The 16,869-nt window shown below is 46.1% G+C and overlaps 1 protein-coding gene across 2 annotated transcripts in view; it reads right to left on the minus strand.

Annotated features, from left to right (window-relative positions):
* ACP1 (acid phosphatase 1) overlaps nucleotides 1–16,869 on the minus strand; it is a 105,615-nt gene that overhangs the window by 50,280 nt on the left and 38,466 nt on the right. Inside the window, exon 3 of one of the 2 annotated variants that reach the window (XM_078647886.1) lies at nucleotides 12,812–12,925. In XM_078647886.1, the coding sequence (XP_078504012.1) occupies nucleotides 12,812–12,925 (114 nt within the window). Of the gene's footprint in view, nucleotides 1–12,811; nucleotides 12,926–12,983; nucleotides 13,098–16,869 lie in introns of both variants that reach the window. The other variant, XM_078647887.1, reaches the window with a different exon arrangement.

A 16,869-nucleotide genomic window follows, 5' to 3' on the forward strand; every position in this document is an offset into this window, starting at 1 on the left:
TGTTTTCCTCACCTTTGTTTCTACTTGGATAATTCATTTGTACATTTTACTTCTGAGCACTGGCCATTTCCAAGCAGTGCATTCTTAGCATCAGCAGCTCTGTAGGAAGTCATGTTCTGGTCCTATGTTCTAGTGCCATTGATGTTCTGCATCAGGCACAGGGGTAGAGAGAGTACAAAGAGGGTCCCAGAACAGCTGCCTTGAGCCCCTCCCTCTCAGAACTGAAAACATGCATGAAATAAACTCCCTTGGTCTGCTCACTAGCTCTCTACTTTGATTCTGCACAGCCCTGCTACCTCTACTTCGTTACAAGTCATTTCGTTACCGAGAATGGCAAGTGAATAAGCCACCTCTCCGTCTCTAACCTCGATTAACTTTGCAATACAGTTTATTTTGTAGAAACACTAGATGTAAGCCTAGTGTGCACATCGCACATCCACTGCTCTAAGTAGATGTATATGTCTGGTCTGTTATAGCCGCCAAGTGAAGGAAGACAGTGACCCCAAACAATCAAGATTTTGACTAGGACGAGAATATACAATGGTTAATGTAAAGGAGCAGTTGGTGCTGGACACGAACAACAGATTTCAGCAATTGCTCTGATGGTTGACCAATCCATGGCTTTATGAACACAATACAAACACAAGGAGATTATGGATAGAGTGCTGAAACTTTTCAGACACTCGTCCCCAGTCACAGATCTGGGTTGAACCCATTGTTGTTCTTTTGCTCACTTCGCCACCCTAGTTTGGACCCAGCCATATGCAAATCAATCTTGACCCTGTGTCTCACGGGAACAGACAAACTCCAACTGCCAGGAAACATCCTCCCTGGACTGGAAACAGGCATCCTAGGACCGGTTTAGGGACAACACCCCTCATAAGCTAGGCTAGCTTGAATCCAGTGGCAAAGTGAGCAAGGGACCCATGTCTGGGAATACCCAGCCAACTTAGGGCGAATAAAGCAAACACAAGGAGATGATGGAAGGAGTGCAGAAACTTTTCAGACACTCACCCCCAGTCACATGTCTGGGTTGAATCCATCATCGTTCTTTAGCGCACTTCGCCACTCCAGGATGCTTGTTTCCAGTCCAGGGAGAACCTGGCTTGGCAGGTCGGGCTGGACTGTTTCCATGGGGAATAGGGCCAAGACTGATTAACATATGGCTGGGTCTGACCTGGAATGGCATGGCAAACAAACAAAAAGATGGATTTAGGCCCAGATTCATGTACATGGGGTGAATGTTTGACATTGTGCAGCATTCTGTTCATCAATTGTTCTTTTTGCATTTGTCACCACGAGTGAGACAGGTATGCCCAGACATGGCTCCTGTGCGCTCCATGCCACTGGAGTCAAAATAGCCTGGATGATGAGGTGATGTCCCGAAACTAGTTCCAGGATGCTTGTTTCCAGTCCAGGGAGGACCCAGACTGGCAGTTCGGGCTGGACTGTTCCCATGTGGTACATGGTCAAGACTGATTTGCATATGGTTGGGTCTGAACTGCAATGGCATGGGCAGAATAAAACGAGGGATTTAGGCCCAGATCTCTGTACTGGGGTGAATGTTTGACATTTAGCAGCATTCTGTCCATCAATTGTTCTTTTTGCATTATGGAACACAACATGCACATATAGAGTTTGAAGTCTGTACCCTGATTATCAAAGCAATCATTTCTTTAATTGCTTTGTGTGTTTCCTCTAGTGAAGTATTTTTAGGGTCTGTATAAATTTGTGCAAGACCCATGCTACCATCCTAGCATTCCTGGGCGCCTACTTATTTCACCTCTTGTTTAATGTTTAAAGCAGCCTCTGCGTGATACTTTAGCCTGCATTTAAGGTTGGTGATATCCAACCATACTTCCGTCTTTCTGGAGATTATGAAGACTTCTGAACCCTTAGCTGAGGAGTCACAGTAATGCTATAAACTTATGGAGGGGTTACAAATAGCTGGTGTTGTACATCACTGATTCTTACAGGATAGATAAATCCCCTGAACAAACTAGTTTCTAAATACATTTTCTTTCTACAAGAGGGATGCCAGTTAAAATCTTGGGTATCTTCCTTGACCTGAGTTAGTTGTAGAACAAACAACATGATGAAAAGCTGAAATTAGTACTGAAATGCTCCACAAACTAGATTACAGAAAAAGACAGTATTACCAGAGCCATTCCTGGTACCAGGTAAGATTACAGTGACACTGTTTGCGGCACAAGCAAGAATACGCTGACAGTTCTTTCACGGATCTTATTTTGAATGACGACTATGATTTATTTATAGGGGCTTCCTGTCAAAAGCCTCATTTCATGTGGTAGAGCATTTGTTTTGGTATACACCTCCAGTAGAAATCTTTGGTCGGTGTCGGTTCTTGGTAGTAGGAAGAAAGCTATGGAACAGTTTGATCAGTATGCACCTCACTATCTGGATCACAAGGAGATGAGCAGCTCTTAAACCTGGGCTGTACGCTGCCGCCACATTTCTAGAACTCACAATGTCTGCAGTGACAACATAGTGCTCTACAATACAGACCACTCGAGCAAATATACACAGCATGGCAATGAACACCCAACTAATTTCACTTTAAAAACAATTGTTGTGTATTCTGCAAATACAATGTTCTGTCGAAGACACTACAATGAGAACATAATGGCTGCCTTTTCAAACAAGGAGGACGCTATATTTCTATATACACTAAAAACAGGTCAACATATTGGTTTATCCAAGATTTCTCTTAATATGCGGAAGCCCTTGTAACAGTGGCAAAATAACATTTGTAGGTCTACTTTCCATGTTCATTAAATACAGAACAGTGCACAGCTGGAATTGAACCCTGCAGCAATAAAATCGTCTTAAAATTCAGACTGCTGTCTACGAGCGTTCCCAGTTTCTTCACTTGCCTTATAATAACAAATACACGTCCATTTAGTTCGAAACTGGTGTACACCACTTGGGACTTATCTGAAAGGAAACTTCAGTGACACTTCTGTCGCCATGTGCCAAGTCTTGTAAACACTTTTGAAATTTTTTAGATCACAGATACAATTTTGCATTCCACATTCATCTTTAAAACGTTTACAAAATGATGAAAAACACTGGACTGATCAGGGCACCTTCAGAAACTTCACTACGCATCTCATACTCTCAGATGCTGTGTGCTAGCCATTGCCCTTTAAACCATTCCTTTGAATAAGTTGATTATTTAGGTTATTTAATAAGAAGGATTATGTTACATACCCTGTAAGAATCTGTTCTAAAGCATGTAAAGCAGTAGATGCACATGCTTTGCATAGTCCTGCCATCTAGTGTTGGGTCCGGATGTTTGCAAGTTGTTTTTCTTCGAAGAAGTCTTTTCCAGTCACAAGGTAAGGTGACTCCTCCTTTCAGTGATAGTGCGCATGGCCATCGACTCCATTGTTAGATTGGTTTAACGCAGGAGTGTGAGAATGGAGTAAGTGAGTGTAGTATCGAGATGTCCATGCATATGTAATGTGAATAATAGGATCTGCAACCACCATAGGTGTCCGGGAAGGAGGAAGGGAGCAGTTCTAAATGCCAAGTACAGATGCTTACAGAGTAAGTAACAATGCGTTCGCGGCATGTGTGCTGTAGATACACATGCTTTGCATAGATTGTATAGCAGTATTCTCCCAAAATGGTGGCTAACAAGTGGGCCTTGCAGTTGTATGAAAAAGTGTTTCTAGCACTGCTTGTCCTATATTAGCATCTGCTGTAGTTTAGCTCTCTTTCGAGCATTGGATACCACTAGGGAATCTAAAAGGCAACTACCAATTTAAAAAAAATTGGGTCAGATAGTGGAGGATTGGATTTTGTTTTTTTAATTGATCCTATGTTTTAATATAAGGCACGTACAGGGTCTTTAAAAATATCAGCATGTCTCATCATGCCTTTTAGCATGGGCAAACTTTGAGTTGTCCTATGTGTAGAACCTAATGTTTCAAATAGAAAATCCTTTAAGGATTCCTTGTATAGTATAATTCCATGATAATGCTGCCATTGAGATTATCTCCTGGTATGCTGCGTTGTCATCAGGAGATGATGGTTTTGCAGATGATAAATCAGGGTCATTATCCTTAGGTTGATCAATATTGTAATCATTCTTTGGGTCTATTTGTGGTGGACTATGGTCATCCCACTCATCTATATCAGGCTGTGTATGAGGAGAGCCCTCTGGTGTAATATTTAAGGGGTCTGATCCTGGTAATGGTGCAAGTGGTGGAGGGGACTGAGGGATAGGGTAGATAGGACGGTCCTTTTTCAGTGGAATTTTGCAGCTAGTAACCTCTGTAACAGCCTTCCTTTTGGAAGGTACTGCATCCTTGGCCAAAATATGTCCAGTGTCTGGATTAATGTAAATTTTCTTTTGTTTAGGGTTCAGTTTTTCCTTCATTAGTTCCAGGATAGGTTCCGGAGGTTTTTGAAGGGTATCTTTTGGTGCTAGAATGTTTTTGGAGTCGAAGGTTTTGGTTCAGAAGAGGTTTGATCTCGACTCAAGCCCGAGCCAGAAGGCTTGATATTCTGTTTCAAGCGCCAAAGGCGTGGAGTTAGTGGCAGTCATTCGGTGTCGACCCTATTCCGGAGGAAGTGATGGCGAAGAAGCCTTTTCTTTAGTGGAAATGATTTTGGTGGGTAAAGGGGCTTTGTTACTCGCGGCACCCTGTCCCACTGGAATGTTTTCGACTAACTCAATCTCCGGTTCTGAATCAGATTCTTGGATAGAGAAAGCTTCATCTTTTGCTGCTGGTGCTTCCATTTGCTCCTGGTCGGTATCTTCCCCAAAGATATCCAGTGTGTAGTCGGTGTTCTGCTGCTGCATGTCTTTACGTCGACGGTCCCGCTAAGTCTTTTTTAATCATAACGAGTGGCAAGCATCGAAATCTTCTGTGTGCTTTGGTGAGAGGCACAAATTACAGACTTTATGCAGGTCGGTGTGTGGAAACCTGGGAGTGGCACTGAGGACAGAATTGAAGCGGAGTCTGTTCCATCGGCTGAAGACTGGATGATTTTGATGGGAGTGAAAGTTGACCAACACGGCTAGGCCCGAAGGCCGCCAACTACCGTCTTCTAGATCGAAGATGGGAGCTTTCTTATTTTTTTGACACAAGGAAATAAGGGGATGCGTACCAAACAATACCGTCGAGGGTACAGTGGGTGCACACCGAGGGGATCCCGAAGAACGGTCTCAATCCGGAGCGCCACAAACCACGTCCGATCCTGATGGCGGAAAGAAATCCAACAATGGAATTGATGCCTATGCGCACTATCACCGAAAGGAGGAGTCACCTTACCTTGTGACTGAAAAAGACTTCTGCAAAGAAAAAATACTTGCAAACATCCAGACCCAACACAAGATGTCAGGAGTATGCAAAGCATGTGTATATACACCACACCTGCCTCGAACAGTTATTTATAATTCTGTGTAAACTACTACTCAATGCTAAAACCAAAGTAATATTTCTGAGGGTTTCGTATTTTCAAGCGAATGGAGAGGTCTTTAGCAAGTTATTCCAGACACAGGGTTGGGGAAGGCGAATGATAAATGGAAGAGATTGCCGCAGCCTGGGAGGTATCTTCATAAGCCACATTTTTATATCACTTCTACAAACAACTGAACAGCTTTGTTGGGCAAGAATTATTACCATAGGTTCATGCTGAATCACACAATTAAGACTGTGCTACCTACACCTAAAATATTTATCAATACACAAAGTCTGTCAACTCAGACCAGTCGTGTGACACACTGTTTCAACCCTCATTGTACAGAGTCCAGGTAAAAAGGGCCAGAGAGGCTCTATTTAAACGTCCCCAGCACCTGAGAGGTGTCTCTAGATGATTTAATGAAAAAACACTTTATTGGGGGGCAGGTTAGGGCTGTTTAAGCAGAGCAGGGTTTCCAAAGCCCTACTCTCCAAACCCTGCCCCTTTGCTACGGCCATGCTCCATTTTTTATATGATCACACTGTGAAATAGCCTTAAGATTGTTAGGTCTGATTCATACAAGGAGTACACACGTATTGTTTAGCTGTACATGTATAAATAGGGCCAATCTTCACAGATACTGAAAACCTTGTGATACGCATCACATTTGGGTAGGGGTTATGACAACACAAGCAAAGGGAGAATACAGTGTAAGGGAAAATATATTTTGCTATGAAATTACATTTCTTTTTTTTGTGAAAACTTTTTATTGGTTTTATAACACAAACAACTTGCAAGGAGGAAGAAAAAGAGACATCAATATACACAACGTTGCATTATATGGTGCTGGAGCGGGAAGGACAATCCAATGAGCGTTCGTTCTATCGGGAAAGAGTTACACAGTGGAGGGGGGGGGGGGCAGAAGAAACAAAGTGCAATCAGTATACAATAGTGTGTGGAGGAACCCTCGGGTTACGGGGACATAGTTGCAACATCAGAGTCAGGAAGAGGAGGGGCACATATATCACCACGATAAGTGTTCCACTGAGTCCATATCTTTCCCCATTTCCGGGGGGTACCACGAGAAATATACACAGTTTTTTCTCTGAACATGCACCAGTCCATGTTTTGTTTCCATTTCTGAAGTCCAGGCGGGCCCTGAGCGCCCCACAATTGCGCAATGTCTCTTTTGGCAATCATATTGCCCAAGGTCACCCACCGAAGCTGCGACACGGAGTAATCATTCGGTTCCCATACGTTCAGCAGGCATCTCCTAGCTTCCGGCATCGATCGCACCCCGGTAACCTCACTCATCACCTCGTGCACACGGGTCCAGAATCGCACTATCTCAGGGCACTCCCAGATGATCTGTAAAAAGGTGCCCAGGAGACCACAGCCACGCCGACACAAACCATCCACAGAGAAGCCCATATGCACCAGACGGGGACCAGTGACATACACTCTATGCAGGATTTTAAGTTGCACAAATCTAAGGCGCGCCTGGATGGCCACCTCTTTAGGGGAGGAAATCGCCGCCTGCCAGTCCTCATCGTCCAGCTCCAGCTCATCACCAGTCCAGACCTCTCTAAGTCGAGACAGGAGGTTAGACCTGGAGTTGATTAACTTTTTATAAATAAGCGAAATCGTACTATCAGGAACATGTCCGTCCAGTACCCTGTCCTCAAGCGGGGACGACTCCGGAATCTCCACACCCGAAGGGAAGATCGAGAGCACCGCGTGGCGGATCTGTGCATAGCGAAAGAATTCGCGATCGCTCAAAGCGTACTCGGTTTTCAATTCCTCAAACGTCTTCATTCTCCCCTTAGTCCAAACATCATCAATCCTGCTGATACCAATCAAGTCCCACCTATCAAACCCCCGGGACTGCCAAAGTGAGCCAAGTCTATCAGAGGCGTACAGGGGGGTGGCACGAGTCAATTTATCAGTCCACCCAAGCGCCATGGAAGCATGTCGCCATACCTGGACGGCCGTCCTAGTGGGGCCCGTCACGTTGCGAGGGGTGAGTTTCGAGTAGAGGGCTCTATTGTAGTCGCCCCACGGTAACAACCATTTGTCCATCGCGAAGGCCGGATTTGGCAAAGGGCCATACATGCAATGATTTATTGCCCCCAGTTGAGACGCCCAATAATAGCGACGGATATCAGGCAAAGCAATTCCACCGTCGTACCACGGGAGCGACAATTTAGCAATGGCAATCCGGGGCCTACCCCCCCACACCAGTCGTCTCTGTAAACCCTCGACCTCACGGAAATATGTAGCCGGGACAATGTCAAGCGTGTTTTGCAATGCGTAGAGGAATCGGGGCAGTGACATCATCTTAAACAATGCCGCTCTACCCAGGGGAGAGAGAGGAAGTTTCCCCCAGGCGACCACATCCGTCCGAAGGCGCTGAAGAGGGGGCAGTAAATTACGGTTGAACCGCAGTGCAGGGCTCAGCGAGATAAAAATGCCTAGATATTTAAATCCATCTTCCACAATCGCGATAGGACAGCCGCTTGGCAAAAGGGGGGCGGTACCCGACAGGACGTATACACAGGACTTCGACCAGTTGATGACAAGACCTGAGTTTTTGCGGAAGGACGTTAAGACATCAAACAGCACAATGAGGGATTTACGGGGTGATGTAAGATAAAGCAGAATATCATCAGCGTAGAGAGATACACGGTCCTCAAACTCCGAATTCCATCTAATGCCCTTCAGGGACGGTTCCCACCGCAACCAGGTCGCCAGCGGTTCCAAGGCTAGAGCAAACAACAAGGGGGACAGGGGACAGCCCTGTCGCGTCCCTCTGCTCAGTGCAAAGGGCGCAGAGACCCGACCATTGACCGCCACCTGGGCCATGGGACCGGCGTAGAGCAATTTGACCCATCGAACGAAGTCCGAACCGAAACCAAACTTAGCAAGAACCGCCCACAAATACGGCCATTCTATAGTATCAAACGCCATCGTAGCGTCCAAGGACGCCAAGATGGCGGGCTCACGTAGCGTCTCAGCCCGTGCCAGAACTCCATGCAACCTTCGGAGGTTAAGCGCCGTGTTACGATGCGGTATAAAGCCGGATTGATCAGGGTGAACCAGGTCCCCAATAACGGACGCCAAACGTGTCGCCAGCAGCTTGGCCAAGATTTTAGGTTCCGCATTAATCAACGAAATAGGTCGAAAAGAGGCGCAACGATCCCGAGGTTTACCATCCTTGTGGATGACAACAATAGTGGCCAGTCTCTGGTCTGGCGGGAGAAACCCCACCTCCAAAGACTCAAGAAACATAGAGCGCAAATGAGGAGCTAGCGAATCCGGGCACATTTTATATAGCTCAATGGGGAGCCCATTAGGGCCCGAGGCCTTGCCGGATCGGACCGAACGGACAGCAGCGGCAATCTCGTCCACAGTAGGCGGAGCATCCAGAGCATCCCTATCAATATCAGACAATCGGGGAAGTGCAATATCACGCAATAACAGGTGGGAGTCCTGCTCCGATCGATCAGACACCTGGGAGTACACCTCGCGGAAATAGTCAGCAAAACATGCAACAATGTCAACAGGGTCCGTACAACACTCTCCATTCTCCGCAACAATCACAGGGACGACACGACTCGCACTCTCCCTCTTATCCAACCAAGCAAGCAGTTTCCCAGCCTTATCACCCACATCATACAGGCGTCCCTGCTGTTCCCTCCCCATTTCCTTAGCAGCTTCAGTGACCAGAGCTCTGTATTCATGTTGTTTCAACTCCAGTAGATGTAACCCCTCAGCGGTAACCCCAGATTCCAAGCCCTCCTCCAGGGCCGTGACCTCCCCCTCGAGTCGAACCGTCTCAGCACGGTTGGCCAACTTCACGCTACCAACCTGGCCACGAATGACAGTCTTGTAAGCTTCCCAAAGTACACTAGGGGAGGAAACAGAGCCCACATTTTCCTCAAAATAACAATCGTGTGCTTTAACCAGCTCATCCCTGACCCTGGGGTCCTTCAAATACCAGGGGTTGATCGGGGCCACTCGGCCCGCCGAACCCTGCCGTGCATCAACCACCAGCCAAAGCGGAGAATGGTCCGAGATACCCCGTGCCAGATGTTTAACTTCCCGTATGAGGGATGCATGGGCCGAGGGCAGTAAAACGTGATCAAGCCTCGAGAGACTACCATGAGCACCAGAATGATAGGTATATTGCAACTGTCCCGGGTGAAGCAACCGCCAGCAATCAGTGAGCCCCAACGTCTCCAGGAAGTCGCTCAACCAAGTCTGGGCCCTCGGCAATTCCCTGGGAGGGTGACGATCATGCATTCCCGAGACCACCGCATTAAAGTCACCCCCAACCAAAAGCAAACCCTCGGGGAGGCCCAGGATAAGTCCACTCAGATCAGCAAAGGTGGTGGCCTGGAGGCCCGGGGGCACGTACACAGAAATCAGATTAAGAACCTTCCCCTCCCAGCGCCCCACAATGGCGGCGTATCGTCCCTTATCATCCAATATGACATCATCAATGACCAAGGGGAGGGAGGCCCGAACCAGAATGCCCGCCCTCCTAGAGCCCGAAGTGAAACCCGAGTGCGCCACAAGGCGATAACCACGCCTATTCAAAGCGTAGCACTTGTTGCCGAGCAAATGAGTCTCCTGCAGTAAGACAACATCTGGAGTCAAACGTTTCAGCAATTGTAACACCACCCTCCTCTTAATCCCATCCCCCAACCCGTTCACGTTCCAACACAATAACCGAAGTCCCCTACCCCCCATCCCCGTGCCCAGTCCCTCCCCGGCCCCGCACCCAGAGCAACTGCAGAAAACAGGAGTGCGCCTTTCCCTCGCCTTGCAAGTAACAAGAAAATTCAAACAAACAACCCAGCCCCCCCAACAATGTCAAAACAACTATACCCCCCACCCCGCACCCCTGCTGAAGACCAAAGAGCCCCATATACTCGCAGTGTGCCTGTCGCCCAACCACCCAACTAATCTACGAAAAGAAAACCCAGGAGGAGAAAGGACCCGTTCACCCCCCACCCACCCCCAGAAAAGACTACCATTACTTGCAAACATTAAGAACACAGCATAGCACAGTTCAAAGCCAACGGGAAGGGTACGGGGTCAAAGTCAACAGTTACTCTTGCTCCGTCGGGCCACCTTCCGCCTGATCCGACTTGCCAGAGTCCTCAAAAGGTTCATGATCCATCGGCAGCGTGTCAAGCCAGTCACTCACAACCCCAGGATGGTCGAAGAAAAAAGTACGATCCTTATGAACCACCCGCAGACGGGCCGGAAAGAGCATGGCATACTTCATTGACCTTTCCCGGAGTCTCTTCTTGACCCCCTGAAACCCCAGCCTCTGTTTCTGGACCTGTTGTGTAAAGTCCGGATAGAAGCTGACAGAGTTCTCAAAGGCAATGGGACCTGACTGCCGCGAAGCCTGCAGGATAGCGTCTCTGTCCCGGAAATGAAAAATCCTCGCAATGATAGGTCGAGGGTTAGCACCCGATTTAGGTGTGCCACCGGGGATCCTATGTGCACGTTCGACAGCGAAAAACTTGCTGAGACCCTTGGGCGCCAGGTGATTCAGCACCAGGTCTTCCACCAATAGGTCCGTCGAGGCAGCAGTCGATGATTCCGGGACCCCAATCAGGCGGATGTTATTGCGCCTGGCACAGCTTTCATAGTCCTCTAGGCGCCCAGAGTAATAATCATTGGCTTTCCTCAGATTCCCGACTTCAGCCTGCAAATCAGAAACGTCGGTGACCAGGCTAGAGGTCGTTAGATCCAAGGATTTGACCTTTTCGTTTGTCTTCGCCAAGTCCGCCCTGATCAGATTGACGTCAATCGCCACCGTATCCAGTTTGAGAGTCAAGGCCTCATATTGTTGCCCCAATGAGGCCTTCATACCAGTGATGGCGCCCATGAGATCTCGCAGCGAGGGCTCGTCCTCAATCGATGAGTCCTCCGGCATTGTCGTCGAGGTTTTAGCTGCTGCTCCCGGCGATCCCTTAGCTTGAGTGTACCGGTCCATAATGTTCGTTTGCAGAGCACTCCCTCGAACGCCTGGTTTAGGCCCGCGCTTCCCACCCTCAGGCTTGGTGGCCATCTTGGATCCTGGACCCGTACGGGTCGCCTGTTGATGGGTAAAAATGGTGACTGCGGTGGCAAATGTAGGACCAAAAGGGCGAAGGTGGTGCCAGTCTCAGATCTGGAAACCGCTACAGATCGGCAGTAGGAACGGAGAGACCAAGGGTGTAGGAGTGTCCAGCCGCCCACGGAGCCGACTAAGTCAGGTTGAGCTCCGGACAGAAATCGAAACCGAAAGCGATCGCCAGCCCACGCAAGTCTGGCAGTCCGTTGTTGTTCACTTACTGAACGGCAAGCGAGACAAGATAGCGCGGGGCGTCACCATGGAGCAGGCCAGAAAACTGCGACAGTCTGTAGCTCTGGACCCCGAAGTCCAAAAAAGTTCGTTGAAGCAAATAAATGAGCAGTAGAACTGTGCCAATAAACACCCGTCGTCTGAACCAGGATAAAGTACAGGATAGTCGATGGAGGTGGCGAGGGTCCGGGAGCCCTGTGCTCACGCGACCATCTTGGGTGCGCGCGAAGCTCCTCCCCCCGAAATTACATTTCTTACATTTGAATATGAAATAAAATGTAAAGCCTAGGATTTTTTTTTTTTTTAGGTGCCCATTTCTTCACTGTGCAGTGTTTATCTTATGAAAACGGAGGAATAAAAATTGCTTGAAAACAGTTGACATATCAGTGGCACTTTGTAATCTTTGGGAAAAAGGGCGAAAGTCAAGTAAGTGTTTAATACATGGTCTCATCTTTCAGTCAACTAAAGCCACAAATCAAATGCTTTGCATAAAAAAACCTTAAAGTGAAATTAAACTGATTCTGTGATTAATATTGCTTTAAAGGAGGCCACTAACAATCTGAATCAAAACCTCACAAAAATAGAAAATGGAGACTTGTTACTGAACTATAACTTCATTTAGCTTTTAAAGAACTGATGCATTAAAAGAATAATGTATGCAATAGCCAATACCTAACTGTTCAACAGATTCATCTTTAAAAGGTAGCAAGCAAATAGGAATTACCAAAAGTATTTGCTATGGAGGTATTTTAGATTCAGTTTCCAACTGCTGTTATGAATATATAACAACAGTTCAGATTTTACTATTTTTCTGACTGAAACTTTTTAATGAAAACACCTGTTAAATTTGCGTAATCGAACTCGGAGCAAAATTATGTGGAAGATATGTATAGATTCAGTTTCTTCGCTTGGTTTAACTGTTATTAGAGACAGTTCTGTGCACAAACACATTGAGGGTAGAGAGCATCAAAAATTCTGAAGCAAAGAATTGTATTTGAATTTGCGGTTATATACCTGCTGTGCTTTATGGGTAGTCTCGATCCCATGCCTTCTTAGACAGCTTAGTGCCCTTACATCAGGGGAGGATCCTATATTCCAGTCAGAAACAGCACCACTGTCTATAATCCACTGCAATACAAAACAAAGTTCACAACTAAGATGATAAAAGCAAAAAAGGATACAGTACCTGCCGGGCAATATGATTCATGATAATGCCATGTCTCCTCATGCAGGCATCACCTCGATAATCAGGAGGACTTCCTATTTCATATGTAGACGTTGCAGCACTGTCTATTCTCCACTAAAGAAAAAAATACACACAATATTGTATTCTCCCCCCGAGAGTGATCCAACTTAAGTAAACATAAAGGAGACATTTGATCAAATAAAAACAAAGACTTAACACCCAAACCCCCCATCAAACAACATTTTTCTTTTTCTTGCTGCACAAATGTGTATAAAATAGATTATATTCCGAAGGGACTCAACTGTTACCTATCCTCCCTCTCACATTAACAAGAAGGGGTATGTGAAAAGTGAGTAAATAAGGTTGCTGATCACCTAGACACATATCACACCTCTATACATGAGGGCACCGTGTGACCCTGAAACCCGAGACAGAGATGTTAATGGTTGATTCAGATACGCTGAGAGGCGTCAAAACGCTTTTTCGGCGAGTAGCATAAGACTCCGGAACCCAAAATGGATTAGTGGTGAATTAGTATAGGGAGACTTGAAATGAATTTGAGCGGTGGACATAAGAGGGAAGGGCTTAGAAAGATTTGTTTGGGAGATCTGAATAATAAAAGAGGTATGAGAAGATGCAAAGGAGTAGAGGAGGAAAGAGTCTAGAAATTGTTATTTTGGGGATGATAGTGGTAGAATGGGTTTTGGGATGAGTCAGAGAGGGGAGGTAGAGGATATATTGAGAGATGTATAGGGTGAGAAATAGGTTAGTGTATTGGAGAGAGTAGTAGATTGAGGTCTGAGATGAGTCGAAGTTCACCCTATGCCACACCACTAACTTTTAGCCATGCTGAAAAGCAGCCAGGCTGCTGTACAATGTGGCTGTTAGAACTGGAGGGCAATGCATCGGTTACAATGGCGCACAGTCGTTACTGTCAATTTTGAAGCAAAAATAGTTGCAGAATCCACTTCGGAGGCTCAGGACTGAATTGCCACCACAGGCAATGGAGGACTCACAGATGACAAAGTCCAGCACGTGCAGTGTTGTAAGAAGTCTTTGATAACCCTAAGATTTCAGAACAGAGGGCAAGCCAGCAAGCCCTACGAGTCACTCCCTGGGTTCAAGTGAGATGGATACAATCCTTGTCCTCAGCAAGGTAGAGATCAGTAGGCAGCAGGGCAGCTCAGCAAAGCAGAGAAGCAGATCCTTCAGAACAGTCAGTCAAGCAGAGTGGCAATCCTTGTAGCACAGCGGTCTTTACTCCTGGCAGTTTTTCACAGGTCCATTAGTGTACTGTCTTGGTAGGGCCAGAGCCCCGATACTTCTACACAAATGTGCCTTTTAAGTTATGGCTTCAAAGTAGGCCTTGAAATGCACAGGTTCCCTTTCATCCCAGTCCTGACTGCCAGGCTATAGGTGGGGGGTAATCAGCCCATTGTGTAGGAAACAGGTCACTGCTTATTCAGCTGCAAGTGTTAGCTCTGTCTCCTTCCTCTTGCCCAGGAAGAGCTATTATAATGCAGATGAATACATATGAGTTCTCTGTCACACCCACCCTTCCTGTGTTTGTGAGAGAATGTACAAAGTGTAGCGGCCCACTCCCCAGACATATATTGAAGACAGGCTGCAGGGCGCGCACACACAGCAGTAAGAGCAGAGAAATGTCCATTTTTTAAATGTGGTATTTCTAAAACAGTAATGCGAAATTAAAATTAACCACATAAGAGACTTCATCATTACCATTCCAAAGATATAAAACAGGATGAAGCAACTCCTTTCCAATCAGGAACTACAGCTTAAAGGTGTTTTAAGAAATTCCCAATGTTAGACTACGAGAGGAGTAAGCCTCAAACTAGTGAATATAAATGTAGCTGTTTGTCACTATCAGGAAGTGTCAAACTTAAGGGTTTGCACAAAAAGTTAGAGGCAACTGCAAAAATGTATTTAGGGCAAAGTGATAATCGAGCCCAATGTAAGTTCTTTTTTTCAATTTGTGCCTTATTTCGCACATAGGCAGAGAAGTGCGTATCCAATCAGTTTCGCCAACATATGGCTTCTCTAGTAGGCATAAACCACTGTTAGCTGAGTCCGATTATATACCTCGCAGTGCTTGTGAATTACTATCATCGCAACTAAAGATGTGAAAGCCGGTATACAGACTCAGATAACAGTGGTTTCTGTCCACAACAGATATGGAGCTCTACAATTCAGCAAATGTGCCAACAAAATAATTGACGCCTAAATTTCATCTCAGTAAATACGAAAACACAGTTGGAACACACAGGAGAATAGAGCCCTGAAGTAGCCATATGTAGGTAAAACACAGTGGCTGCGCACTTGTCTGCCTATGTGTGAAGTGAAGCACGAATATAAAAAGAAAGAGAACATACTCCAACAGAGGTCCTTGTTGCCCTACTAACATTGGTTTATATTATCACTCTGTCCCAAAGAAATGTTTTTTAATTGTCTCATTTTCTGTACAAAGGCTTCTAATGTGCGAATAATTGGCCGTAAGAGGTGGGCAACTGTTGTGTCCCTTACATACAGTGACTACATCAAGTAGTGCAGAACTGAGGTCCCTGGCTGCCAAAGCCGGTTCAGTAAAACTTAAAAGTATTTGTTCTACCTTTTACTTAACAGCACCCTGCCATTAGGGCTACCTAGGGCGTACCTTCGGGGTGACTTATGTGTAATAAAAGGGGAGTTTAAGACTTGGCAAGTGGTTTCAAAAGTGAAGTGACAGTAAACTGCACACATAGGCCTTTTAATGGAAGGCCTGAGACAGATATAAAAGGCCACTTGTGTGGGTGGTACAACCAGTGCTGCAGCCCCACTAGTAGCATTTAAATTACATGCTCTGGGTAACTGGTATACCACTGTACAAGAGACTTATACGTAAACTAAATATGCCAATCAGGTATACACTACTGTCACCATGTTTAGGGGAAAAGCACATGCACTTTAACACGGGCCAGCAGTGGTAAGGTGCCTAGGCCCAAAACCAGATAAAGCAAAAAGAGGAGGTAAGCAGGCAAAAAGTTGGGAGAAGAGCACCCTAAGGATGACAACAGATCTAACAGTGGCTTAAAGGCACTGGCAAGGCCAAGAGCTCTCATATAGACGAGACATGTTGACTTTGCCAATGCTCGTTTCACATAGAAGAGCGCCGCTTTACTGAAGGCGCCATTGCCTTCATTATAGTTCTCTTTTTGTTTCAATGCAAAATGATGTTCACATAGCAAGGGAGTCCTCATACATCATGCAACATTATGTGTCAACAAACGACAATTTAAACAAAAGATCTCGCTGGCGACAGAGCTTTCGCGCCGCGTCGCTAAGCAAGACCTAAAAAGCATGTTTCCTTAAAAAAATCAAAAGGATTCATAGGCAATGCATGGATGATATGAGCTGAATGTGTTATGGCGGTTAGTGCTCATGCAAAACTGCAGGCCTGGATCTAAACCAGATTGATGATAGAAAGCTATGGGCAAAATATCTTACCAGTAATGAATGCATTATTAATACCAATCCTTCAGTTGGGCTTAACAATTGGCAGATATATGCCCAATTTTCAAAGTGAAGCCACACATAGTAAACATTGGCCAGCTTTGCTGCTCGATTCCTTACTGAACTTATTTCTGCACGTGCAGACGTCTACAATGTCAAGATTCTATGTCAGTAGAGTCTGGTGTCAGGGCAGAGTGGTGGGGCGAGCGACGAGAAAATGTAGTAATAATGATAATTAAAAGAATTTGCGTGCCATTCGCTGCATCACAGATGTGCTGCTCCTCTCTGGCTCCACTGCAGCACAGGCTTTCAGACTCCCCTGCGGCCAATCCAGATGCTGCTCTCATGCTACCCATGAATAGTGTTGTGGACAATTAGC

This window comes from Lissotriton helveticus, chromosome 6, assembly GCF_964261635.1.
Source record: "Lissotriton helveticus chromosome 6, aLisHel1.1, whole genome shotgun sequence".
Taxonomy (NCBI): domain Eukaryota; kingdom Metazoa; phylum Chordata; class Amphibia; order Caudata; family Salamandridae; genus Lissotriton; species Lissotriton helveticus.